This window comes from Coturnix japonica, chromosome 21 (genome assembly GCF_054131305.1).
Source record: "Coturnix japonica strain WE chromosome 21, WE-NBRP24, whole genome shotgun sequence".
NCBI classification, from domain to species: domain Eukaryota; kingdom Metazoa; phylum Chordata; class Aves; order Galliformes; family Phasianidae; genus Coturnix; species Coturnix japonica.
This window is the reverse complement of record NC_140683.1, coordinates 6,091,757-6,119,501: the sequence shown is the minus strand read 5'-3', so window position 1 is coordinate 6,119,501 and position 27,745 is coordinate 6,091,757. Positions and strand designations below refer to the sequence as shown.

General features: G+C 41.5%; 1 protein-coding gene across 9 annotated transcripts; it reads right to left on the bottom strand.

The window, feature by feature from the left end:
• Positions 1-8: 8 nt before the first annotated feature.
• TSC1 (TSC complex subunit 1) lies at positions 9-27,658 on the bottom strand. Of its 9 annotated transcripts, XM_085521204.1 has the most exons (24): positions 23,744-24,694; positions 22,612-22,783; positions 19,958-20,020; positions 18,768-18,941; positions 17,867-17,970; positions 17,119-17,271; positions 15,706-15,850; positions 14,554-14,708; positions 14,141-14,214; positions 12,526-12,704; positions 11,983-12,092; positions 11,622-11,745; positions 11,130-11,242; positions 10,734-10,806; positions 9,374-9,472; positions 8,192-8,762; positions 7,482-7,525; positions 7,196-7,362; positions 6,216-6,398; positions 5,748-5,858; positions 5,127-5,249; positions 4,013-4,200; positions 3,738-3,896; positions 9-3,055 (listed from the first exon to the last, which is right to left on the bottom strand). In XM_085521204.1, the coding sequence occupies exons 4-24, from the start codon at positions 18,871-18,873 to the stop codon at positions 2,566-2,568; spliced, it is 3,471 nt and encodes a 1,156-aa protein (XP_085377330.1). In that variant the 5' UTR covers positions 18,874-18,941; positions 19,958-20,020; positions 22,612-22,783; positions 23,744-24,694; the 3' UTR covers positions 9-2,565. The 9 variants fall into 9 exon arrangements, with proteins under 9 accessions (XP_085377330.1, XP_015734662.1, XP_085377331.1 ...); XM_015879176.3 differs by lacking the exons at positions 22,612-22,783; positions 23,744-24,694 and adding an exon at positions 27,202-27,658; XM_085521205.1 differs by lacking the exons at positions 22,612-22,783; positions 23,744-24,694 and adding an exon at positions 26,855-27,016.
• Positions 27,659-27,745: the final 87 nt, after the last annotated feature.

The following is a 27,745-nucleotide window of genomic DNA, read 5'->3' as shown; positions in this document are numbered from 1 at the left end:
ACACTTCATAGTGCAAAACAATACATTTTATTTGTTCACAGTTAAACACAAGCAACTGCCTTGACATTTTAAAACATTCTAATAAGGACAGCAAAACCTCCTTTTGGTTTAAGTTCTCTTTAGCTTAGGATTGTACCATTTCCTCATATTTCATATTTATGGCATTTAATGTGGATTGTTTAACATGCTTACGAAGAGCGAGGAAGGGAACAGATTAACTTGACAAAGACAGCAACTTTAGATTGAACTAAAAGCAGTCAGTTAGAAAAAAAAAACAAAACACCCCAATCTGTTTCCACTTCACTGATGGGACCCCTTCAAACCAACTGCAAGTTACCTACATACAGCAGATCCATGATTCTTAGACTTCTACAAAAGAAATAACTGCAAAATTTGTTCCTCCGTAATCGTTGTGGTCCATAAACAAACCGAAAGTGGTTTCTGTTACTATCCTGGTGCTAAAGTCCTTTGTAAAAGAAGAAAAACAAAGCAACCTCCATGAGCTTGCATTACCGCCAGGGCATGTTTGACACCGCCAACAAAAGCTGCCTCTCCTCTGGATGAAAGAGGCCACCACACCAGCACAGCGCTCCTATGGGGCTCAGCACAGCAAGGAAGCCCTGCAACACCTTCAGCTCCATGCACTGAGCTGCCTGCAGGACAACGTGCAAACTCCTCACTCCCCGTGCTGGGATCAGGTGGGATGAGAGGCAGGAAACCTCCAAGCCTTACCAAAACATACGCTACCACGTTTGCTACCACTAAAAGTCTTAGAAAGCCTATAGACATGTCGACAAAACCAGTCTGTCACTTACAACCAACTCTCTATTTTCTATTCCATGCAGATTCAAGCTTTGACAAAACCATTTAAGTTCACCTTTACTTTCAGAATTCGGACTGACCAACCGAAAGGACACAGAGTAACGCAGACAGGCAGAAATGTATTCCAACCTGAGGTGTTATGGGCAAAGCAGCAGGAAAAGCCGTGGTCAGGCACAAGTAATCAGACCATCAGCTTCTCCAGCAGACTCCTGCTCCTCCTCAGGTCGGGATGGGAACTGATTTAATGCAGCCTTGATTTAATACTTGAGACGATTCTTGACCTGCAGCTGCCACCCACAGAACATCTGAGAAGAGGCCACGTGCAGTGTGGGTACCTGTGAATATGGCCATATATGCTTGGACCCAGACACACCTATGGTTTGAAACAACCACATTGCCTTCCTAACCACAGGCTCTGCCCTGTCACAAAGGAGGTTGAGTCAGACCACTGACAAGCCCTGACCCTGCAATCCTCTTTCACAGAAGGCTTAAACATGATTAACATTGAAAGGCTTCACAATGGAATTCAGATTCTCAGTTCGATCGAGCAAGCTGTTTCTTCAGTCTCGTCTTCTAAGGAAATGAGGATAAAGGGGACATGTCTAGTGCCAAACAGACATCGCTGAGCTGAACGACGTGCTGCACTCAAAGAACAGCACTCAAAGGAAACTCTTTTCTGCAAGTCAGACCTCAAAACACACTCCCAGGTAGAAGCCAATTTCTTGACATCAGAACACAGCGGTCTTGCTCAGATCAGGAACAAAAACCATGAAGGAGTCCAGGCAGGACAAGGATTTCCCTGATTAGAGAAACAAATGCTCTTTATGAGCTGCAAATCTTCATTCCACATACACGTTCTGCATGCTCTCCCTATGTAACTAAGGCTTCCTTCTCCCTCTTCTCCCACCCTAATTGCTTTCCCCTATGAACCAGTCTGAGGTCAGTACCAGTCTGTCAAGCAAACACAATTCCAATACAATCAGAAACTAGTGTTTTAACAAGTCTTCAGCACACGTGGTCTCTGCATTACAAGCTCCAGTTCCTTGTTAAGTGTCTGTCCAAAAGAAACTTCCCAAGAAATGTTAAGGACAATATAAACAGTGATTATGAATTAGGGTGAATGAATCGTTTTGCAGAGGTACACCGTTCCTTACACATTTAAGTACTCAATTGGAGTCCAACTTAAAGATCAGGCTCTGAGAAAGGTGAGGGGCAGCAGACAGGCAAAATAGAGACCCCTTAGATGGACACACCAGAAATTCTAGTGTTGCTCCTTTCCGTGATGAAAACAATCAAAATCACCCAGACAGGCAGCACAATTAACTGCTCTAAATTGGAAGCTTGCAAGGAAATACAAAGCACTCATAGTAGACTCACAAACGTTAATTTGGCCTCATATTGCACTCAAGTTCATAAATGCAGCCACTCACTGGGGACAGGGAGAAAGGGGCAAAAAAAAACATCTGCAAATGTTAACGGTTGTCCCTTCAAATTAGTACACGCTGCTAAGGACTGAATTTGAGAAAGAAGCAAGAGTTAGGCTGGGCATTTCAATTGCAGACCCAAAAATCCACCTTGCATTCATTCAGCAGCCTTCTTCTGTTACTGGACATCAATCCTATTCCACTGCATGAGCTAGCTGCTCAGACCAAAGAAACATAAAAGCTTTTAGTTAAACGTGCATTCACGCCTCCTGTTCTATGCCAAGAATATGAAAATAACACTGATTGACTATCTTCCTTTTTAACTGTGGTCATGATGAGTTTCATTGTAGTCCATGATATGAAGCTGTCCAACACTGCTTTCCTGGATCTTAGGTGACAGGCTGAGGTTATCGGGGCTTGGTAGAGCCTTCGTCTCCATGCTTGGATCTTTACATAGTTCAGTCTTTAGAGTATCAGAAAGGCTGTTGATGGTTACACCGTGCTCATCACACTGGCTCTCACTCTTGTTGCGAAACAACTCTCGTGACTTCATACCAAGGAAGCTCTTGGAGCTGGGGAGTGAACCTACAGTCAGTGGGACAGTAGTGGAGGGCTCCCGCAACATGGAGGTCTCCCAGCGACTGCTGAATCTCTGGTTCTGTTTTTTTTCTGGGGTGGAGAGCTCACTGTTGCTGCCACCTTTACTGCTACCTCGAGTGCTGGGAGGTTTGGTTTCTCCATTTCTATCAATGGTTTCTTCACTGTGTCCTGCCACAGTATCTGCACAACCTTCATTACCACAATCCAGCCTGTTTTGGAACAAGAAAGGATACAGCATCAAGGAAATGGTAACTGATAAATGGGAATGGAGGTTAGTTTCATTGATTTCTAATTCTAGAACTGCACATATATTTTAGCAGGCCTACACCAGGTTTTCTTCTGCAGTTTTGTAGTGAAGCAGAACTGACAGTGAATAACCAGGAAGAGAATAGCTTACAATAATCCCAAAGCAAAACAGACTTGTACCCTTGATGGATCAGGAACACAGACATAGCTATGCACCGTCCTTTGGTTGCAGATCTTTCACCTATCCCAAGAACAAGTTTTTGCTACAAATCTGCTTGCAGTGCAAGAAATCATCCTCATACTGTAGAACACTTTGGTGTAGAACAAATAAGTCTGATCTGAGGGGAAACAAGACCCAACTGTTTTACACTTATGTACAGCAATTTCTTCAGATTGGGGCAAACTTCTCTATTTACACCAAAGTTTAAATAAAGGTTCAGCTATCTGAGAGGCATTTTAAGAGCACTTCCAATTTTGCCAAGGACTCCCAGTAATCCAGGAAGAATCCAAAACAGATTCATTCTGTAAAGGGGGAACTAACGAAAATACCTTGAAATGATACAACCAAGTGGTAGGAATTCCCCAGTTATATAAAAGCCCACGAGCTGGTTGTGAGTCTGGCACATTTTGCACCATCATCCTCACCTTTCTTCTGCCGCTTCAGCTGCTTCTGTTTTTTCATCTTCAAGTTTCTTCAGCGGGCTGTTCTCCAGTCGGCCAAACAGGTTCAAGATCTCCAGCTCAAACGCCTGGGTGATTCTTTTCTGGGCCCTGTATCTACTTTCTACTGCTTGCAACTGACCTCTGAATGGAAAGAGAAATCAAAACCCATCAGGTCCAGTATCTCCAAATTGTGCCTCAAATATAACAGTGCATCCATCAACGCACTCACAATAAAATGTTTATAAGAAATCTCAAACCTTGCTTTGATTTTGACATCTTCCAGGTATTTCTTTTGCTCCAGGAAGAGGTGGTCCTTTTTAGAAAGCTGAGATTCCAGTTCAGCTATCCGTTTCTGGGAAGCATCGAGCCTTTGGCTTTGCTGCTGAACACACAGTTTTGCTTTCTCCAGTTCCTTTCGAAAAGCAGCATGCAACATTTCAACCTCCTCAAAAGAAAGAACACGGGGTTAAGTATCATTTGGTTGTGTGTTATTTTTATCAATATTTAGGCATGTTTCTGACACTGCAAATAAGCACAACTTAAGCAGGATCAAATAAAAGATGCATCTCTAGAAGCTGATATAGAAAGCCAGATAGTGAAAGGATGTACACAAAGTCAATGTGAAAGCAATTCTACAGCAATAGAATTTATGAGCACATTTCTATTCTTTATTAAAAAAAACAATTTTAAAACTATCTTTTCAATGTGACCTTCACTAAATACAAGATAAATAATTCTTTTTTTGGCTTATACGCCTTCTTCAATTACTTGTTGTCAAAGAGAAGCAGTTCTATTGTTAGGCAAGTTGCTTGCTTCTAATTAGAAACAGGTTTATTTGAAGTCAGGAAGTAAAACCACATGAACCACAAGTGTTTCAGTAAAGTTACTGCTCTCATGAAGAGAGCAGCTTAGGGAGAAGAGTAAGATGGCTTGTTTTAATGTCACACTGTCGCATGCCACACTGAACAGGTAAAACCTGGTCCAGGAGGCTGCAAATACCATCAAAACTGTTCTATATGATGCACTTCCAAAAACATAAGAACCCAGTGTTACTTTGCTTCCAACAGTCTGCTACCAATTACAGCAGGAGCACAATAAGGTGTGGAACAGCAGCAGCATGAAGAAGTTAATAAGAATTTGTATGAAGTGGCTAAAACTGATTTCAAGTGTATGCTAACACACCGTTCTTAGCTTTCAAGAACAGCACGCTGAAGAGATTTCATAACAACTCAGTGCACAAAAATATCTGAACAGAAGGCCAACAAAATATGTTAAGTTTGGAATCACTTCTTTTATTCTGGCAACAGGGCTGAAACAGCTTGATGATGACCTCAGACCAAGTCTTCCCAGAAGGCACTGTCTGCAATGTACCTTTGTAGTGTCTGTGTGCTTGTGCTGCAGCTGCTCCAGGTACAACTCATTGACCTCTCCAAGAACCAGAAGTTGTCTGTTCAAGAACTCCATCTGCTGTTGCACCGATTCACTGTTGGAAAGCTTTTGAAAGAGAAATTAAACAGAATTAAGCACTGGATTAAACATTTCAGCAGGAGTCACCACTGACCAGCATTGCTCAGGGGTATTTTTATTAATAAAGACAGACAAGGTCAGAGGTGCTGAAGAAATGAATTTTCATAAAGCTAGTGACAATTCATACCGGCTCTCACCACACTGGCATTGCTTCCTTCAACCATGTTTCCACATGGAGGAAAATCCCATTTAACTTCAACAAGACCACTCTCACACCCAGATTTAACAGAGCTTTGATACAAGTTTATGTTGCTCAATCTGTGCATGAAGAGCAGCCAGAAAAGTTTCAAGAGTCTTTAACTGTTTAGAATTTCATCACCACAATATACTTCTGTGTTGGTGAACATCAGATTCTATGGATCAAGGCTTTCAGAACAAGAAAGAAAAAGCTCTCAATTCCAGTCATCAAAAGTTTAATAGAAAAGAGAAAGACAAAGGGACCCTGCAATCTGTGGCTTCTCTTACCTTCTGAGACACCTGGCTAAGAAGCAGTTCTGTGTGACAGACTTTGTTGTTAGCCTTTTTCAATTCTAACCTCAGATCTGCAATCATGTTCCTGCAGTCTTCCAGCTTGGTCTGTTTAAATAAAAAGAAATCGCTCAGGGTTCTGAAACTTCAGCAAGGACACATGGCTGGAAGGCCAGAACCACCAGGACTGTAAGTAAAGTTATGTAGAGCATTTGTCCCAATACCAGCCAAGGAATTGCATTTTCCTATTTCCAAATAGAAGACAATAAAACAGAACTACAAATGGACAGTGACTGTTTAGCCAGTCATTTCCAACTAAGCTTTGTCTTCTTTTGAATTAGGGCAATATATCCAAAAGAAGATAATAAATTTCTCTTAGGTATTTCACGCCGTGTCATTGGGAAGGTTATTTTTAAAACCACAGTAAGGACATAACACAATATTGTTCAGTGTTCTGCTTCATACCTGCAATTCCTGGCTCTGGTTGTAGAATTCCTCGCGGTCATGTTGCAGCTGTCTGATCTGGCTGTGAAGCTGAGCCACTATACTCTCATGCTCCTCCTGAAACTGGTGGTACCTGGCCTGTTCTTTCTGAAGACTCAGTTTCAAGGCCTGGATTTCTTTTTCCTGTAATTTCAGCTGGTCTTTCTGTTAAGAACACCAAACAAAGCATTAGACAAGACATCTGACTTATTAATTAGACCAACTATTCAATGTCACTAGCTGAGTAAAGCAGAAACATCAGTAAACAGCAAGCAGATTTAACACCTTTCCATACATGGAATATTCTGTGTAATGTATGGTTTTGTGGGGTTTCTTCAACTTAAAAAGAGATTCAGTGGTGCTAGAGGGGACTGACTGATAACTCAAAATCGCATCCAAAGGCACAGTGAGCAATAGCACGTTTCTTTCCATCACGCTCTTGACAGGGACTTAAAGGGTAGCTTCAGCTCTTAAGTCTATTTTCCAAATCTAATTTGGAAAGCTCTTTTTCCACTGTTAAATTAATGAAAAGTGAAATTGTAAATGGAAGTAGCCATAACAAGGAGGTACAGAATAAAACATTCTTCAATGCACTTACAAGTTGTAATTTCATCACAGTAAATAACTCAAAGAACATCTGAGTTTTCCAACAGTTTTTGTTTTTCCTCTCTTTAACTGAGGAGCATTGAGTAACCACCATACCAACTGTGAAGCATTTAACAAAGGTAACTGCTTGCAAAGGTCAAGCATGCAGTCATCCACTGATTCAGCCACTTACAGTCAACAAATAATCACAGCACATGCACCTCATTCATATGTCATTCCACAAACACCGACTTGAGTAAGGTGAGATAATAGGCTTCTTTATTTCAGTGGTACAGAAAGGTGCTGGCCAAGCCAATTAACACTTGTTCTTAGCTCTAATGCATTTAGATCACTGCTAGATTTGTATCCCTCCTCACCATGGCAGCATTATGTTCCTCCAGTGCTGTGGCTTTAATCACTTTGCGCAAAAGCCGCCGATTCCGGAGGGCATGTTGTTGCCTTTTGAAGCGTTCATACAGCAACTGGTTGTGCAGCAACAGCAATTGGTTACGCAGGGTGTGAATCTCATCTGAAGGGGGAGAACCTGGGTTGGAGTTACAAGACAGAGATGAACACACACACACCCAAGACAGTAGCAGGTCATTGTTTAAACAAGTCTAATAATAGAGGAACAGATTGCCAAAACATAAGAAACATCGTCACCTCCAAAGTGAGTCCAGTCAGCAGATTTGCTTGGCAGAGACAATCTGAAAAGTGAAAATGCAGCATTAACCAGTACGTTTAAATATGCAAACATTAGGCAAATCACTTCAAAATGGAATCCCCACCTCAAACCAGCTTATAGCTTAATAAAAACACAATGACGATCAATTTATGCAGGGAGAATTAAGAGGAGCTGTGCAGAAAGCAGGTTGCAAGGGCAGATGGTACAAGAGGACGTATTATTTCTTGGAACTCAGCAAGAACAGTTCTCTCAGGCATAGAAAACAGCATAAGGACAATGCAGAGTATAGGGTAACGAGATGAAAAGGAGGAGTAGAGCAGATGCACCTAGCCCTTAATTCTGATTCTTCAGTTTTCAGTGTCATTCTATTAGAAAGAAGTATGTACAATAATGGTCTGTAAGACACCCAGCTGCCCTGCTTCTTCATCTCAAACTGCTACTGAAGATACAGTGAGCTCCACTAATATCACAGATTCCTCCACCACACCCCTCCCCCCCACCCCTTTCTAGAAATATCGAACTAGATGTCACTATAAATATAAAGGCTCTCTACCCAATAATGCTTCACGGAATACACCTTCATTCAGGTTTTCTAGCACAGCTGCTTTCCAGGCAGAGGTAGTAAAATAAAGCCAGTACAAAAAAGCTTCATGAAAAAGTTTGCAAAGTAAGACTTTCAGTCACCTACTTGTTCAGCTCCTTAGTGTGTGCATCCGCCCCTTGCTGTATCAGTCTATCCAGTACTTCCACTGGAGAAGTAGAGGACATGCAGTCTTTATCCTGGGTTCCCTTGGCTTTCTTTAGCAGCTCCTCAGTCTTCTTGCCAACAAAGAGGTAGGCAGTCTTTGGTAACGCAACCTCAAAAAGGTGCTCATACAGGGGAGGCTGCCCACTCCCAAACACTGCTCTTCCCTGTGCTGATGCTTTGCAAGGGCTGGGAGTGAGAATACTTGTCTCCCCAGAGGTTCCTTCCCTGTTACCAGCAGGGCTTTCACCAGAGCCTCCGCAGGGCTTGTCTATGGGAGTAAACGTTTGTTTGGGTGTCTCCAGTGCACTCTCAGGCCCAGGCTTGTCCAGAGAAGATGTTAAAGGCTCAGAGGTCAGACTGTGTCCCTGAACACTAGAGACTACTGACTGGGTCTTCTTCTGAGAACCTGACAGATTTTCATTTGTGTGGTAAAATGGAGAGTCAAATCCTCCTCTAGGCACCATGTGTTCAGCATCAGTTGTGATCTCGGAGATCTCTTTAGATATTGCATCTGAAAAGGATTGGAGGAGGCAGCACAGTTATTTGCCAGCTCAGCTTAATATACTTTGTTTCTGAACAGTGTACTTTTTTGCTGTTCCCATACTGTATCCTAACCAGTTCTCCAAGCACCCTCAGCCATCCATTTACCTCATCCATGCTTGGACTTCTCAATATAACCAAGGAAAAAATCCTGCAAAGTGTCCTAATGTAAAATTAGAACCAGACCATGCTTCAGAACTGGAAAGTGAAAGCTAACTGATGGTTTTGTGGCAGAAGAGTGATTTGCTTCTGTTTAAAGTAACAAGTTGAAGAACTAGAGCCAACTTTTCCTCTAAAACTTAAATCCTAGAATTAAAATGGGCAATACAAAAATGTGCCTTAAACCAAAAACCCCAACAACTTGCACTGAAGATAACACAGAATTACAGCAGCTAAAACTTCTTCTAGAGAGTTTGTACAATTGCATTTGAAAAGAAGTGATTTAACTATATGAAATCTACCATAGAGAGCATGGAGAACAACACTGATACAAGGCAAGATGCTTCAGAACAAGCCATGAATCTTACAATTCTATTAAAAACACTTCTTGGCTAAGATGTATGTAAGCATGGCAGAAGTTACCTTCTTCTCTGTCCTTTTCAGCGCTATCTTCAAAAGACAAACCGCCTAAAAACTCTGGAAGATCACTTAAGGTTACTGAACTTTTACTACCAGATGCGTCTGAAAAGAAGAGAAAAGTTAGTTGAACAGATGTTGTCTTGTCTAGTCTCATCAGAGCACAAAACAGGAGCCTTTTCCTACTGTAAGGACCTTGGATTAAATGCACCCCTTTCTTAAGGAAGCATCTCCTCTTGTAGAAATTAGTTCAGAGACTTGTCACACATTTCTTCTGATCCAGACATTTCATTCTGTAAACTTAACACCTGCTACTGCAGGTGGCCTCCTCTACCAAGAAGGATGCAGCTGAACCCATTACATAAGTTAGAGAAGCAGCCAAAACACTTCCACATTAGCTTTGAACTCCCTCTTGGCTTCTGAGCTGGCTACTCAAAGACACAGTACTTACTCCCTGAGAGAAGGAGGTACAGTAAACTGATGTATTACACTACTGATCAAAACCCTGAGACAACTACCAGGAACACACACAAACTATGCAGGACAGAAACCTCATGCTCACAGCTCAGTCACAGATTATGAACCCAGTGAAGAACCTAGAACAGTCTTCACTTGTAGTTCAGGAAGTTCAGATTCCAGGGTTGTTGTTACAACCTCAACAGGAAAATGAGCATAAGTTTCATTACCACCTCCACCCTGAGAACAATATAGAAGCACAGTATAGAAGTCTCAAATACAGAGTCAAAATCCCTTTTCACAGCTGTCACAGACGTAGGTGATAGAGAATGGAAAAGGAAATCTAAATTTACCTATGAGAAGCTGAGTTCCTCAACCATCCACTGTTGCTTTCAACATTCCACAGGACTTTAAAAAAAAGGTTTAAGTACAGCAATACAATTGTAGATAGCAAACAAAGTTTTTCCAATAGCCTTTAAAAAGAAGCAGCTATCCTTAAGTCTGGGTCAAATTGTAAGGCTGCACACGACATAAAAGTTGTTCAAGTAAAAAGCTTCAAATTTGTTGCTTCTAGGAAAAAAAAAATCACCCTCAAAGCATCAGCTTTTGAAAATCCTTTTCCAGCTTTCAGTGCTGATGTGCATATTTAGATGTGTGTAAGAATGCAAGAGGGCCAGTTAAAAAAATATCTGCAAGCTATTTCTGAAGGTGAATAGTTAAATCAAAAGCATCACAGGAAGGTTTTAGGCTGAATCACAGGTTAAGGCAGGATCCTGGAACTATGAAGAATTCAGGGGAGAGAAAAAGAGAAAAACCTGTGGAAAATCGTTTGGCAGTTGGAATGTGTCAACAAAACCAAGATTTGTCTAACATAGGTTATGAAAAATTGGGAGAGGAAACTAGAATTTACCCAATGATTTATCGCTGCTTATGACATTTTGCTGTCGGTACAGTGAAGGCCTCCCCGAATCTGGTTTGTCCTCCTGTTAGAAAAGAAACACAGAAAAAGCATAAAGATTCCTTGCATCAGATCTGTGGGAAACAAATCTCTTGGATAGTTTCATGGAAAGGAAATTCCTGCAGATAGATACCTTAAATAGCAAAGCAACACAACAGTTCTGTGGAAAACGATTACACAAAAATGTGTAACTGGAAATGGTAAGTTTTCTAACCTTAGAAATTGGGATTTTGCAATAAACTACAGCACTAAATCTGTTACTCTGATTTTCTTTCTCAATTAAGGTCACTGCATGTATTATCAATCAATGACAAATCGTATTCATCTGGCAGAAGAATTTCTTTGTACCTTTTTAGGAGGTGTGGCAGCAGCTGAAGGAAGTGTGACATGCACAAAGTCATCTGAAGTGCAGGGTGGAGGAGATGTGGCTGGTGTCCCCAAAGGTGTTCCCTTCCCCACTGCTGAAAAGTGGGAGCAAAACTTTTCTCAGTAAGGTTCCCGTTTCCTTATTTCAGCTGAACATTGTATGTGAAGAATTGTGTGTTTAAACAGTATCTCAACCACATCACTCTCAGCTATTTACCAAGATAAAAATTGCAGAGTTTCCAATGGACCTATTTCAAACTTCGGAACTAAATTCACTGGTATCTATTTCCTCTCTCAATATTTGCGCTTGTACTACTCTGGATGACCTGGTACTTTGTTCACAGAATTAATGGCTCAAGCCTATCAAATAGCAAAGTGCTGCAGTTCCAATTCATGAAGCTGACAGCAAAATTTATAGTCAGAGTTTCTATTTTAATAAATCCACAGGGCCTGATGCAAAAACACAGCACGTACCAGATGTGCCAAAAGCTTTGCTGTAAGGTTGTGATGCTGACTGGGATGACTCTGATGGGACAATTCCAGGGGAGGTTGGTGGAGTGGTCATACCACAAACTGCAGAAGGACTCCAGATGTTAACCTACGCAAAAGTAATATACAATAAACACAAATCAGCAAAGCTCCTAAAAGGAACACCTGTAGTTCGAGACATCCATATCCAGGTTCTGACACAGCAAACAAGATGGGAGTAAAATCTGAAACGTATGCAAAGCTCTGAACAGTTCACAGTACTTCTCAGAATCATGAGATTGTCACAAGAAGGTACACGCAAAGTGCAAAGCACAGAACACACACTGCATGTGATCCTCTGCTTTACCTGCTGTGGCTCAGTTGACAGCTTTATTGACTGCGGGCTCAGAATCTGAGGTAGCTGCCCTGGCATTTGTGATAGTGTTAGCCGAGGAGTGGAATATGGGGTAGATGTCCCTGAAAATTTAAAAAAATAAATAAAGTATCCAATGTATCATATACAAAACAATTATTCTTATGGCTAATATTGAAATGTTTTATTTAAAAGCCTTTAAGTCCATTAAACATATACAGTTATAGCTAGCAAACAAGAAAATTCTATTCCAACCCAAGAAAATATGTTTTGAGCATACTATAGACTACAGCTTTTGTTCGGTTTGGTTGTTTTGAGGACCAGACAGAAGCAGGGAAAGGTCAACATTCTGTGTCTGCATGACCAGATGTGCACACATATATGAATAAACATACACATATATAACATTATATACATATGAAAGTTTGCTCTCCAGTGCTAGACTTCAGGCGAGATAGATTATTAAGATGCCCTTTTTCTACAGGGCCCATTTTCTTCCTGGAAATGGGTATTCATTAGACATCAGGCTGATCTTACCATAGCTGCTCTGTGTGTCAATGTAATGGCTGGCACTGGGGTCAGTTTGATGATGTTTTAAGTTTGTACAGGATTTCCGAGATGCAGAGTAATAGCCATCTTCATATGAGGCTTCTGCAGGGTCCAGGGAGATTTTGGCACATTCTATCACAACATCATGAGTTTCTAGTCTTTTCCACCTGCAGACAGTTTTTGGATCCAAAAGAGTAAGTTAGTCAATTATTGCTACTAACAGAGGTTCCTGGAGATATCAGGAATTGGCTTGTAGGATGCCTCATTTGATCCAGACAGCCTTGCATGCTCCCAAATGCAGAACAAGGCACCATACAGAAATTGCAACCAGATGACTTGTAAAAGGGGGTCTCAGATAGGAGACAAACAGCTTTGATATAGAGATCCATAAAGGTCTGCCATGGAGCACTCTGGAAAGGAGGAATAGCATATGAAGATTCGGTTGATCCTGAGCTTCAGCAGCTGTAGAAATCAGCTCATTTAGACTCAGATGTTGGTTGCCAAAATTTAGAAATGCCAGCAGTCAGGGAACCATATTATTTAAGCAAATGCCACCTGCAAGGCCAGTTTCAGGTCTGTGTTTTGTCTCCTAAGTTTTGGGAACGTCCTTTATTATTACTATCACCTTCACTTGGAAATCTTTTCTCACTAAATTTAGCAGCCATATTAGATCTGCCCAATATTTCAGGGGATGAAAGTTCACTGTAAAGAAGAGAAAGCACAGAAGGCTGTCTATTAAAGGCTGAGTTACTTTCGAATATAAAGACATGTGAAAGATACCAAATCAGAAGGCTTCAAATTGTAGTTTTGTGCCAACTGAATTCCTCAGTGGTGCCACCCTCTCTCCATCCCCCTCCTCCCTGTCTGAGAGAAGCCTGCAAAACTGAGCACTGTGATATTCAATAGGTTCCCATTTAGCAGTGTTTTCCTAGTGGCTCTGAAAAGCAGGGCAAGAGCACTACTGTGCAGCAACAAGAGTCAATTTCTCCTCTTCAGTGGCTGGGCCTGTGGAGACAAGAGAAAAGCAGCAAGTGGTGCTGCTGCAGGCAAATGAGCCTATTTCTAAAGAAAACTAATACAGCTGACGTTAAGACATACCTGTTAAAAGAACTGATCTGTTAATGGAACCAATGTCTAGGTACCAAAGCAAAGACACACCAAAGCCATTTCAAATAGGAGAATCCCACCAAGTACTTCAACAAACCAAAACATACGACCCAAACCCTATGTCAATGTTTCTTTCCTATTATAAGGAATTTATTTTTTTAAGAAATTTGAGAATATTTGACTATTAAGTCATAAAATTAAGACAAAGTCAGCAGTTGGGTAAGAGACAGATTCTATCCCTGATACAAAATGAATACAGAGCCCCAACATCGCTGTTAATGGCCCTTCACAACAAAAGGCTGCTTTATTCATCCAGCTGTGAGCCTGGATGAAGAAATTTTACATTTACCTGGTGGACTTAGGAAAAATGGATGGCAAAACACCACTGGCACACACTGTTTGCAAGAGAAAAGGTTTTGCTGTAAGCCTTCTGAAGCAAGTCAAGTAACAACTGCTAGTTTGCAGCCTTTCCTAATAGCAGATAGAACGTATGTACCTTCGTGGGTCCAGTTCATGGTCCTTAGATCCAGTCACTAATTCTGGATGAATTCGCACATGTTCCATCATTGGCTGAATGAGCAAGAACAGAAAAAAAAAAGTACAGATTATAATAAAAACATTTTTTTCTGATTGCACTGAACTACACAAAGCTCAGAGCAAACTCCCGGTCACAAAAATCAATGAGATTTTTGCATTTAACAGATGTTCAAAGCTTACACACATCAACACAGATTCAAGAGATGATCTTGCTCCCAAACGAGCTCTCATTCCTTTAGTACCTTGTCTTTACATATTATTGTTGAGTAGCACTCAGTTAAATAAAACAGTGTACTAACGTGGCACATAACTGCCTTTGAGCAGCTATGAATTCCTCGTCTCAGATAACACAGAGATGAGCTGCATTTTTACCTTGACTACCTCTTCAAAGGTCTCCAAGTTTTCCTTCATACTGTAGTGAGAACGCAGAAAGGAGACAAAATTGCAAGGATACATTCCATAAAGCCGATGAAAGAGAGCATAAACACTGGCATGAAGATGGACAAGATAAATCTCTGCCACGTGACCTGGAAAAAGGAGTTAAGATATTTATTTTTCAGTACATTGGAGTAAAGCAAAGGGCTTTGAAATTTGAAATACTAACTGGAAAAAGTCTTCTGAGTTATGAACATTCCCTAGCAAAGCTGTGAAGTCTTCTGAGTGAACAAGCAAATACCCACTCACCCAATCACAGCTAACACAAAAAACAGGTATAGACTATTAAGAACTAAAGTTGGTTGGAATTTGTCCTGAAAGTACAGTCCCTTCTATATAAATTAAAAGGTTGAAACCACTCGAGATAGCAGGACAGTTTGCAAGATTGACTAAATGATTAAAAAAAGACAAGGTATGCTTCACTTCAAAAGCAGAAACTGAAAGCTTGTCTCTACACAAAGCACTGACTGGACTCTTACCAGCCATCCTTCCTCCTATAAATTCCAGTCTTAATTGCCAGTGTCAAGTGGTCCTCTGAACAGTACCTTTGCATGCTTAACCCAGCCTTTGTTCACACAGCCCTAAGCCATACATACGTAACTATAGTGGTACATCTCAGGTAACTTAGGATTTCTGCAAAACCAATGTTGTCTTGAGAAGGACAAGGTTTGATGACATTTCAATACTACTGACAGTTGCATATTAAAATAAACTCACACATGTGGTTTCTCTCTCCTACTTATCCATACCTGGGAATCTCAAATTCCCAAATATCTGCCTCAAATATTAGCAGTTTTTTCCTTCTCTATTAATTAACATCAGTCTCTGCTTTTTCACTGTCATCAACGTAGCATTTCTGACCAACGACACTTCACATAATAGCAGCATCACACTAAAGAATCTGAGACTTCTTATTTTTCAGTAAAGGCACACAGCCCAATGCAATCAAAGAGCTGCATATCTTGTGAGCTGCAACATTTTCTGCATTTAAACAATCCGAAACCACTAAGAATCTCACAAAAGGAAGTGTGTAAGAATCTCAAGGATAATGCTACATTGCAACTGCATGCAACCAAACTGAAATCTCACCTGGATTCTGCAAGCACCAGGCTGAGAGACGCCCAAAGATACCAAAGAAATCATGGAGGTACTGTTTGCCAGACTGAGGAATCATTGGCAACATGGTTATTAGCACTAGGACACCTGTGGTGAGTACTACTACATCTGTGTCAGTCTGCAAGAAGGGAAAAAACTTGCATTAGTTGGCTAGAGGTTGTTTTTTCCAAAGATGAAGTGGATGCTGGAATCATTATCATGAAAAATGTCCTCTAGATTGAAACCATCTCTCCAAAACATTCCACAACTTAAGAAATATTTTAAATTCCTGTTCTTAACCTGTCACTTGCCTGCTGTTTTACTGTTGAAAACACCTTCACTTAAGAACCCAATTCCATCAAATAGGTAGGGGGGAAAAAAACAAAACACTGGTATGTGAAGCATCTTATGAACTACCTGTCTTTTCTCCCCAGAGCTGAGCACAATGCACTCAGCATCTAAGAAATGAGAAACCTGACCAGAGACCAACCATGTTGGCCATTTACCTACACAAAGGTCAGAAGATTTGCTACTAAATCTGGGTTCCTGCAAACAAGTTACCCGTGACAGTGCCCACTAAGTTTGCAGGATAAGTGACTCACGTGATAAATTACTGTGTCTTAAATCTTCACAAAATCAGAAGCCAGCTTCTCACATTTTCAGAGTCTTCCAATGTTCAACAAATAAACAGTTATGTTGAAACACTGTGACTTGAGGGTGGCACTGCTGTATGGTATGTGAGCATAAACAATGCCTGGTTGATGACACCAGTTGCTAAATATTTCAAAAAGCAGTAACTCAAACAATTATCAGAATTCTGTGGCTTATACTGAGAAAAAAAGGCTGTGGAAGTAAAAATCTTTAACTAGGTACAATAAAGAACCAAATTTTAAAGCATGACCAGGACACACTCAAACTCTTTCCCTGTGCAGCACCTACTTGCTCCCCGGTTCAACACATGTTTTCCTAAGCAGTTCTTCTTCTACTGTTTGGCTCATTTATGCCATGGAGAGTGGGATACATTGCCTTACAGGTATGCATTTCAGAATGTACTAGTGAAAAGTTATTTTACTTCTTATTAAGTTCATATTCAAGGTATCCATCAGCTTTGCCAATAGCTCTCAATTTCTGACACAGTTAAAAAAAAAATCAAAGCAAAGCCAAAAAATACCAAACAGACTTTTGGTGAACTTTTCTAACACAAAGTTCTGCAGCGCCTTCTTAAAAGAGAAGACTGACAGTAATAACAAGGTCAGCACAGAGTATTCAGTTGAAATTTTTAAACTCTAAGTTTTAATCAACATCTCTTCTCTCAGCTTCACTAAATGACATCAAAGGTGTCATGCAAACATGCAAGTTTACCTGAGGCATACAGGTGTTTTGGTGGACAAGAGGGACAGTTCTTACCTTGAGACATTTAAGTAATGAAAGTAGGAGAGGTGCTTGAGAAAGCTTATGTTTCCATGATGGTTGTCGTCTTATCACATGTCCCAGCAGCGAGAGAGTGGGTAAACGAGTAGCAGCTTTGCCCATATATTCATTAATTTTGTCCAGAAGGTGCTGGTGGAAGATTTGCAGAGTGGCAGAAAAAGAGAAGTTTTGGTTTTCTTACACGTTTAACTGATATTCTTTTCCACCAACCCAATTTGCTATTGTCAGTTATGCAAACTAAGGGCACTGTACACATACACAGGATCTAACAACAGATCCAAACATTAAAATGATGTAATGATACATATGTGACATGATATAATTTGGTCAGCCAAAATAAGCACTTCTAGTTTCCTCCATTTAATCTACTTAAGAACATATACTTGCTCTCAAAATACCCATTTTTTTCAGGCTAAGGAATCCAGCATTGAACAAGCTGCAGTAGCACATCCAAGAGACAACATTACCCCTCAAGTTCTTATAATTTCAGAATAACCTGGTCAGTTTAAACAGCCCTTAGAATGGAGTCTCTCGAAGACTAGGAAAAAAAAAAGCCACAAGAAACACTACAGAGATGTTACTACAGAGACACTGTATCTTTATAGGGTAATTATATATCATAATGTAAAAGCTGAATTCTAGCAGATGTTACTTCAAGGTTTCTATCATTATGAGGCTAACATTTGTCATAATAGAACTCTTTTTTCGCTTTTATTTTTTTTACCTTGTCATGAGGCTCCTGCAATGTGGACAGTATATGCAGTGCCTGCTGAGAATTGGTTTCCAAGTAATAGTCTACGAGGCTGTTCACAAGCATAGGTCCACGGTCTTAACAAGAAAAGAAGAAAATATACATAGTCAGTGTAGTAGAAAAGCATTTGTTACAGGAATGTTGCTCAACTTTGTAACAACTATTGCACAACGTATGACACAAACTAATACTTAACTGTTACCAGACCTTTAAGAGAAGATCTCTCAGCTACAACTGACCTGCATTCAATTCAGTAGGAAGGGAACTAACAAGCTCTTTTGTTTGTTCTAACAGCAATGACTGTGGCACTGCCTAAACTCAAAAACCTAGAGGTAGCTGAACTGCAGGAGTATTCTACCCAGTAGGGGTAGAGAGTTCAGGAGCAATTATATATTCAATCCCTTCAGTAGAAGGACATTAACAATGCTCTTCCTCTCTGAAAAGACTCCATCAACATATGGGATTACCTTGGTAACAGAAAGCATTCACTTCAGGGTTGGGTTTTTTGTTTTCCATGAGCGGAATTCCACAAGTTCCCATGATATACGTAACACCTAATTCTTTTTAGATACAATCCACAAGGAAAGTTGCATCAGTTTGCAACTTGAGGTTATGCCCCAGGAAACTCCAGTCATTTCATAACAGCATTTTAACAATTATATAACAAACCTTTGAAGAGGCATGCCATTAAGCAGAACAGACCAAAGAGGAGCCTCGATCCTTAAAGCCATTTAATTCTCTAATACTAAGAGTTTCTTTCAAGTCATATTCACAAAACAATGTATTTGATAAAAAAAAAAGAAAAAAAGAAAAGCACCATTATTCTACATCTACTCATTTCTAAGTAGAACTCTACCACCATAAGGATACATACCACAAATGAGATTATCTTTGAATGCAGCTGTTATGTCTTCCAGGACACCCAGAATTGGAGAATCCAGCATTGAGAGGAGCTCACCAACATTCCCTTGCTGTGCCATGATGCATGTACTAACATGAATGTGGAGGTTAAAACTTCAAGAAGTTCCTCATCGGTGCCTCTACCAGACTAGGAGAAAAGAGACGAATGAGCTTTCCTTTTTCCTTTTCTGTCTTTATCTCTCACCACTTCCTTTTTGCTTTCCTGCAGTATTGCCCATCTAACAGGTTCACACTGAAAGGATTGCTAGAGTTCACACACCTGCAATAAAAGCTCTGAGAGAAGAGTTTGGGTTTGGGTTTTTTTGTTTGTTTTTAAGACATTAATGTCGTTCATGGAAGACTTTGGCTGGTGTAAATTGACTAAGACTGTCACAACATTCCATTAATTTGAATAAAAAAAAAACCAACTCCCTGAAATCTCTCATTTTCTTAACAGCAATTCCTCCTCAACCAACCATTCACACACTTAGCATAGAGGTCTACATTCTGTAAGACATCCACAGCTCAAGATCCTTTACAACTCCTGTGGCTAGATGAGAATTTCTCTGCCCTCAGCCTTCCATTGGTGCATACTAACAGATTTGTACTTTAATATTTGCAGTGTGGCCAAGCTGCAGCTGTTCAAAAACTCAGTTAGGGTTACTACAGCTGCTGTTGCTTGGTCATCCATGCATACTAAATTACAAGCTTTGCAGTACAACACATTTCAATTTCACATGTATAATTTGTGTATTCTATATTAAAAACCCCACAGCACACAAGCTGTATAGACTATTACAAACAGAACTGAGCAGACTAAACAACTCTGGTCACCTTTGCAGTACTAAACAAGAGTAAATCTAAGCCATCTCAGTCTTTTTAGGTGGCTTCCTCCCAAGGAACAGTGAGAAAAAGGTGTAGTTATCACACCTACCTTCTACAAAACGCATCAAATTTTCCTCTATCCATAGGAGTCCTATGCTGAACTCTTCCAAATGGCAGAAGGAATTTGGCTTCAAATTACACTGAATTTTGTTATAAGATTTTCTTCTTTCTCTACCAGCCAGCATGTGTTTTTCATTTCCTCTATTGAAGGCAGGACTGACATGCACCAAGCTTACACACAAGATTTCTTGTTTTTTACTGCAACTGTATATACTGTACCTGTTCTGTGGATGCCTTGAGCTTCTGTCTGCAATGCTGTCAACCACACACCTTTCATGATCACTAAATAAAGAAGAAAGCAAGACAAGGTTAACGAAAGTTACAATTTATCTCTTCCTCATCAAACCTGGTATATTCAGAACAGCAGAGCTCAGTACATCCCATACTGGAGTAAGGAGTATCTGCACCTGTAAGGAGTCAGCCCTTAGTTTTAGAAACCACCACCAAGTATTACAAATTTGCCTTTTCTAGAATTGTCCATATGTTTGGCTGCACAATGGCCTCAAACCAGATGGCTTTCACTAGATTATAGCTTTCTACTGTAAATCTTAAGCTGCAGCTGCAAAAAAGCTTTATTTTATAGGTAAAAACTTTCAAAACATGTCTCCTCTTACCCAGAAAACTTTGAACCTAGCAAAATTTCTATAATTATTGAAGTCCACAGTCTCTAATTAAAACACTGTTACACATTAGCCAAGGACTACGTATCCAAGTTCTATTTTGGGAAATAATGTTATCTTTACTTCTATATCTATTAATATACTATATATATATACTCTATACTTATATACCTATACCTATTACTTTCTCTAGAGCTTACGTTTGACAGTGGGTTGCAGGAGTTAACCTGTTCACCAGTAACCTTCGTCATTTGCAACATATCACTTCCTATTCGCAGAACTGCCCAAGGTCACTTTTATTGGGGCCACAAGCCATCAGCTTACTTAATTTGGCACTGATTGCAATTTCAAAGGTGATAATATAGCACCACGCTCACAACAGGCATTTCTATAGCAACAAACTTTCTTAAAATGCTTCAGCAATCACAGTTCCAGCGCACAAAATCACTCTTGATTTTCAATGATCATAGATAGATCAGCAGCCTAAAGAAAATATCTGCCCCTCCCCCAGCAGCCTGCTACCTGACCATTCAACATGACATTTCATGTCCCATGTTGGCATGACCTTAAAAACCAGCTGGTACTGCAGGCAAGAATCCCAACTGAAGAGAATAAAGGAGAAACCTGAGGGCGGAGGGGAAAGTGCTGCATTTTACTTGAATACGTAAGAGCTCAGTATGCTTCCCATAAAGAGAGGGGCAGAACACGTTTTTGCATTGGGTTGGTTTGTTTTGACTCTACGCTGTGCAGACTTCCAAGCTTCAACCTCTTCCTCAAACAACTTTGCTGGTCAGAGAGAAGCAAAGCTCAAAGAAGGAAATCACCTACTGAAAAAGTGTAAAGTTACTCCTCTACACAACCTAAGTGGTCAATATTCTACTCCATTATTCATTGTCAGCAGCCAACTGCTTTGTTAGTTTCTAGTAATCATTGAAATATTTCATTTAGTAAATTACAGTCATATTGAGATAGCCAGAACTCACACAGACTCAGAAATAGCTTACTATAAGTCACCTGCTTGTTACATCTGAGAACATCTCTGAGACCACCAATGGGCTTGCTAACATACATCCCCCAGTCCCCATCAGGATTCAGCCTCAGCTATGGTTAAGCAAGAGATTCGTGGGCTTCCTAAGCAACAGGAATTAATTGTTTAAAGTCTTGTTAACAAAAGAGATGCATGACCACACCCCCAAACGAGCTGCAAGCAAAACCTGTTTTGAGAGTTCAAGTGGCATAAATACCAGTCTGTGCTTTTTGCTTTTTACCCCATCAAGACCTTGTCAACAGTATTTCCTTTGCTCTCCACAACCTCTACTGCCAAAGCACCTTTTACATACAGAACTGAACAGAATTCACCACCCAAAATGGTTTTATTTCTGATTTTCCTCTAGGAATAGCAGCGTGCTGGAGCAGATGGTCATGGCACCAGTCAAAAGCTCAACAGCAGGTTTTCCTAACCTTGGTATTGCCAGAGGAGAGCTACAGCATGGTGGGATTAAGAAACACCTATACTGACAGCAGTAGCTGGGTTCTGGGTAGCCAGATTCAGCACTACACTTGCAGTCAGATGGGAAAAAATCTGGCTGAAGTGTTCAGGAGGTACCAGGATTTCACACTTTATGCTGTTGCAAGTTGGACAATGAAAGCTTAATTCATGATAACTACACACATTGGTAACTAATCACTTCCCAAGCCCCCTAAACTGAATTAAAACAGATGACTCAAGCGACCTTGTGCCAATAAATCCAGCACAGTCAAAGCGAATTTGCCTTTCAGTCAATTGTGAACTGAAAGCACTCACCGTGAACTGGATCTACGCTCCAGAAGCCAGCATTCAAAACATGAAAAGAATCCCAACCCAGGTTTAACAATGGGATGGTGTTAGAGGGGAAAGTTGATCAGCTGAATAAAAACCAGTACAAAGCTGTCACCCCACTACACGCAATCAATCTTTTAACAAACTTTTTAAAAGCAAAGCTGTTTGATGCAAGATTTCCTTTGAAGACCTTTGTAAGGAAGAGATTTGAAACCCTAAGAGAGCACGATGCACAGCACTAATGAACAAACCAGGAAAATCCAGCAACAGCATTAAGGCTATGTCATGCTTTACCCAAAGAAAAACAAGCACCGTTCCCAGGAGCTGTGGTATCTGTGTGATTTCTGACTAATCCCAACAGTGATCTGTGATGTGATTTTCCAATCTTGTAGATAAGGATCTTAAGACAGACCAGGTTAGGGAACATCCAGTACCTTGGAACAAAGCAAGATCACCCACTGAAAGCCAGAGTGGTTTGCACGTGGGATTGGTATGGCATCTGTGGTGACCAGATCTCCCTTAGATCTTTGCACTATCGTATCATGGTTGTGTCTTGCTTCTCAGATATATGGCATAAAGATGAGTCTCCACTTCTTCCATCAGTAGCTGCTGCAATCATTCCCCTATTAGAAGGATTTCCACATCCACGCAGCAATCCTCAGAACTAAAGCAACACAACTTCCCCATGCAGTTGGAGGCACTGGCTTTTCACTACCAGTTTATTAGTTTATATAAAGCATCCAATGTGCTGAATAATTAAGACTGAACAAATTGTGCTTCACCACCTTTTAACACGCAACATCTCATCAGAAGATATAAACACCAAGAGCAAGGCTCTTATATTCAATACCTTTCATACAGACCAATTTAATTGAAGTGTGAACTTTAAGTACCAGCACAACTTCAGAGCCAGTTTATGGGAGGGAAATTAAAAGAAGGCAAGAAGAATCCAATTAAAAACATTATCAGTGGTTAATTTAACCACGACACAACACAGCTAAGCTATAAACTCACGACAAAGGGAAAGAATATACAAATATTCATTGGAAAAGGCTACGGAGAGAAGGAGAAAAACTATTTCAAAAGATTACGACTTCTTTAAGTATTTCTGTCAAGAGATGTTCTTCAGTTCGGTGTATTTTTATCCCCAGCCAAGGGAAAACGCAGCTGGTAGTGCCAGTTATGCCTCTGTGAGGGGTGTGGAGGAGGGGGACACACTCAACATATGCACCTCCTCCTCCTATAACGTCCTTAGCCTTTGCTACAGTAAAGCAGGAATTCAGAAGCATTTAGCAGAGCTGGGGTCATATCAGCATTTCATCCCTTCTTATTAAATGCAGTTTGGGACATATAAGGAAATGGTTATTTACCCCCAACCAAAAGCACGTAGGGTGATGTTAACAACGTAAGAGCAATGCTGGCTGCAATGAAATGAAACTCAAGGCTTACATTCTTCTGTCTGAGTCTCAGTGAAGGCAAAGCAGGCCATGAATGAGGACAGAAGCATGGCACAGGGATCTTTATTTCTGAAGAAAAACTCAGACTGATAAGAAAAGAGCCTCTTACATTCTAAACTTTCAGATGTTCTATGGTCACAATAGGATACGCCTCACTCCCTCCAATGTGAAACACCACAATCCAGGTCTGGCTTTGGTTTCCTAGAAATAACTGATCTTATGATTTCTTCACAAGCAAACTAAGCAGCACCCTACAGAAGAAACAGTGCCTGCAAAAAACAATAAGTGAATGAAAACTGAGAGTAGGAATACAAAGCAGTGGAGGCAACAGGGCTCATAGTGTCCTCTTTTGCCCCTTGAGAATATTAAACCTGAACACTTGAAACACCAGTTTGAATGGATCATTATAACAGGCAACACAGTAATTATTATTCATTTATTAGAATGCTGGTGTCTGGTTTCTCCTTACAATCTGTGTTTCTTTCTGGTTATTTTAAGAACTGATACAAGATCCCACTCTTAAACTCAGTCATTATTTTATAAGGTGTAATTCAATGTTACATTCACATTCATGTACCTCATTACAGGTATTTAAACGAAGCAGGGATACCACAAGAAAACCAGCACCTCCAAATAAAGACAGAATCACATTCAGCATCTTTAAAGATTCTTTTGAAACAGTGCTGGGCCAGTATAACCCACTAATTGCTACCCATCAAACTTCTGACAGGGGGAAAATTGTTTAAGACCAATTCATGTTGAGAAAAGAAAAGCCCAAACACAGCAGAGATGACACATAACCCTTTGGCAGCAGCCACACTAACAAGCCAGTTACTAACCTGACAGGGAGTTATTTCAGCTTCTTATAAACAACCATATATACTAATAACAAATAAATATAAACAAGCACTGCTTCTCTATACCAATTTAATCAACAGCACATGAGGAAAATAAGCTCAGATACAGAATCTTTCTAGATCTATGCACAGAGAACTCTAGTTCTCACAGCAACGGGAGTGAGACTCATGAACTACTGCCGCACATTTGTTTGCCCTTAAGAGAACCCCTTAAGCATATCCCAGGAGTTACACTGTAATCCAATAAACCTTGAAACCACTGCAAACTAACTGCTGCACCGTCACCTTAATCACCCCAAAATTAAAGCAGGCATTGAGCAGAGCCATTACCAAATGATGTCAAACTTCTCAGTTAAAAACAATGAATAATACCCAGGAAAGTGACACAGGGATACACTGATTCCAAAATCCTGCTCTGTATCTTAATGTGATTCCTAACGAGGTGCTTATGATAACAAAGTGGGAACATAGAAACATCAGGGTACTATTGTTAGGCTGCTGTTGGACTTGATGATCTTCAAGGTCTTTTCCAACCTGGGTAACTCTATGATTCTTTGATTCTAAAGTATTTTGCTTGTTTTCATCACATGTTATTTTTAATTACATGAAAACACTGCAGCTACACAGACCCAGCTTTAATACCCTTCAAAAAGCCACTCATCTGGCTACAGTGTGCCATAAAATCTGGTACTTCTCTGTCACTTCTGCCCCTAAAAACACATCTCACGTGAGAACCCTTCAGTAGCGCTGCTTTCTGTTAGTCACCATAAAGTAACTTCTCAAGTAACAGAGTCAGGGAGCTGAGATTGAAAAAACAAAGATAAAGTCATTTCATTAAAGCTTATCTCATGACACATTAGATACTCTGACTATATTTTCATCTGAGTAACCCACATTACTCCATACAATACAACTTAACCAAAGGCTGATGAGGCTATTAACTAAAAACAGAACATAAAGAGATGGGTTTTGTTGCTGTTTGGGTAAATGACTTAAACTTTTTTCAAGCTAAAACATAGCTCACTCTCATAAGCAGATCTGGCACCTTGTTGCTGCCTCATAAACTTCAGCCAGCTGCATTCCCAGTGCCCACACTAACTGCTGCAGTTCCAGTCACTGTTGCCAGCTCACACAGTGCACTGAGACAGACCTTCCCCACCTGATGGCATCACTTCAGCACTGCTCCAAGTGCTGGTTTCTAACAACTCGCCATAGAGGAAAGGCCGGGATGGGACCAAAGAACGAAAAGCTCCTGCACTTTTGGAAACAGCTCTGCAGACCGATCCCCATCCCGGGTTGGGGTTTGAATCACGCACTGCTCTGAGGCACAGAATCACAGAATGACCCGGGTTGGAAGGGACCTCAAGGATCATGTAGTTCCAACCCCCCTGCCTGGCAGGGCCACCAAACATACACCTTTACTAGATCAGGTTGCCCAGGGCCCCGTCCAACCTGGTCTTGAACACCTCCAAGGACGGGGCATCCACAACCTCCCTGGGCAGCCTGTTCCAGGGCCTAACCACTCTCCTAGTGAAGAACTTCCCCCTAACATCCAACCTAAATCTTCCCTCTTTTAACTTAAAACCATTTCCCCGTGTCCTGCTATTATCAGCCCTTTCCAAGAGTTTACTCCCCTCCTGGGAGTAAGTTCCCTTCAGGTACTGAAAGGCTGCAATGAGGTCACCCCGCAACCTTCTCTTCTCCAGGCTGAACAAACCCAACTCCCTCAGCCTGTCCTCATAGGGGAGGTGCTCCAGCCCCCTGATCATCTTCCTGTCCCTCCTCTGGACCCTTTCCAAAATCTCCATATCTTTTTGTACTGAGGGCTCCACACCTGGACACGGTACAACAGATGGGGCCTCACAAGAGCCGAGTAGAGAGGGACAATCACCTCCCTATCCCTGCTGACCACCCCTCTCCTGATGGAGCCCAGGATCCCATTTGCTTTCCGGGCTGCCAGAGCGCACTGCTGGCTCATGTTGAGTCTCTCATCCATCAGGACCCCCAGGTCCTTCTCTGCCGAGCTGCTCTCCAGGACCACTCCTCCCAGCCCGTACAGGTGCCTGGGGTTCTTCCTGCCCAAGTGCAAAACCTTGCACTTTGCCGTGTTGAACCTCATTAGAGGTTCATTAGGCACGTCCTTCCCTCACTCACCTCCTCGTTAAACAGCTCATTAGGGGATAAAAAAGAAAGAAAAAGCGATGAGCACTGACAGAACAAGCAGCACGATGACGGAGCTGCCGCCCCCCATCACAACGTGAAGCGGCCCCAGGCGGATGAAGGCGCACCGCCCCCCAGCCCCGCTCCCCTCACCCCCGTCTCTTTCTCCCACCGTATCCTCCTCCCACCGGCCCCGCTCTCACCCCACTCTGTCCTTCAGCCTCTGCCGCTCCTTTATCCCCCATGGTGGCGGCAGCAGGCCCGGCACTCACCTCTCCCTCTCCTTCCTTCAGCTGTTTACCACTCAGGGTTCCTCTGGCCCACAGGGCGCCGCCATCTTGGCCCGGCCTCCCCCTTCCCCCCCCTCCCATTCACGAACCGCCTCTTTCCTTTGGAATCCATCCGCCACAGAAAATAATCCGAAGGAACTTTCCCACCTTCCCCCTCCCTTGACTCCGCTCCCGTCCCACACCTCCCCCTCTCCGACCGTTCCCTCTCAAGATCCTTATTCCCTCTGATGGAGATGAAGGGACAGGACAGATGGCCTCACCCACACAGCAGCTCACGGCGGAAGGATCCAGACGAAGGAGTGATGCGGCCCTCCTGGAGGTCGCGTGATTCTGGGGGCGATCACGTGAGGGGGCGGGGCGGGGTGCGGCCGGTAAACAAGGCCCTGCCGAACCGAACCCGGCCGAACCGAACCCGAACCGCCCCATTAAGCGGGTACCGGACACAGCCCGTCCCATGGAGCGATGCTGTGTTTGATATACCTTGTTTTAGCCCTTTGTATCAAGGGTCAGGGCAGAGCTGTGGCTGCGAGCCCTAGTGCTGAACCGGCAGCTAAAGGTCCTTCTATAGATGTCTTTTATCCCTGTGGTTAAATAGTGTTTCACTATTCACTATTACTATACTATATTACATATATATATGGCATGTAATAAGAACACACAGCAACATGCCAAATTCAATTGCCTTCAGTTGCGAGGTGAGCTCATTGTGTGTCCCCCATATGGGTCAAAACCAGCACAAGGTTCTGAATCCAGACCCTCTGTGGTTCTCTTTGCTGACCCTGAAATGTGAAGAGAGAAAAGGCA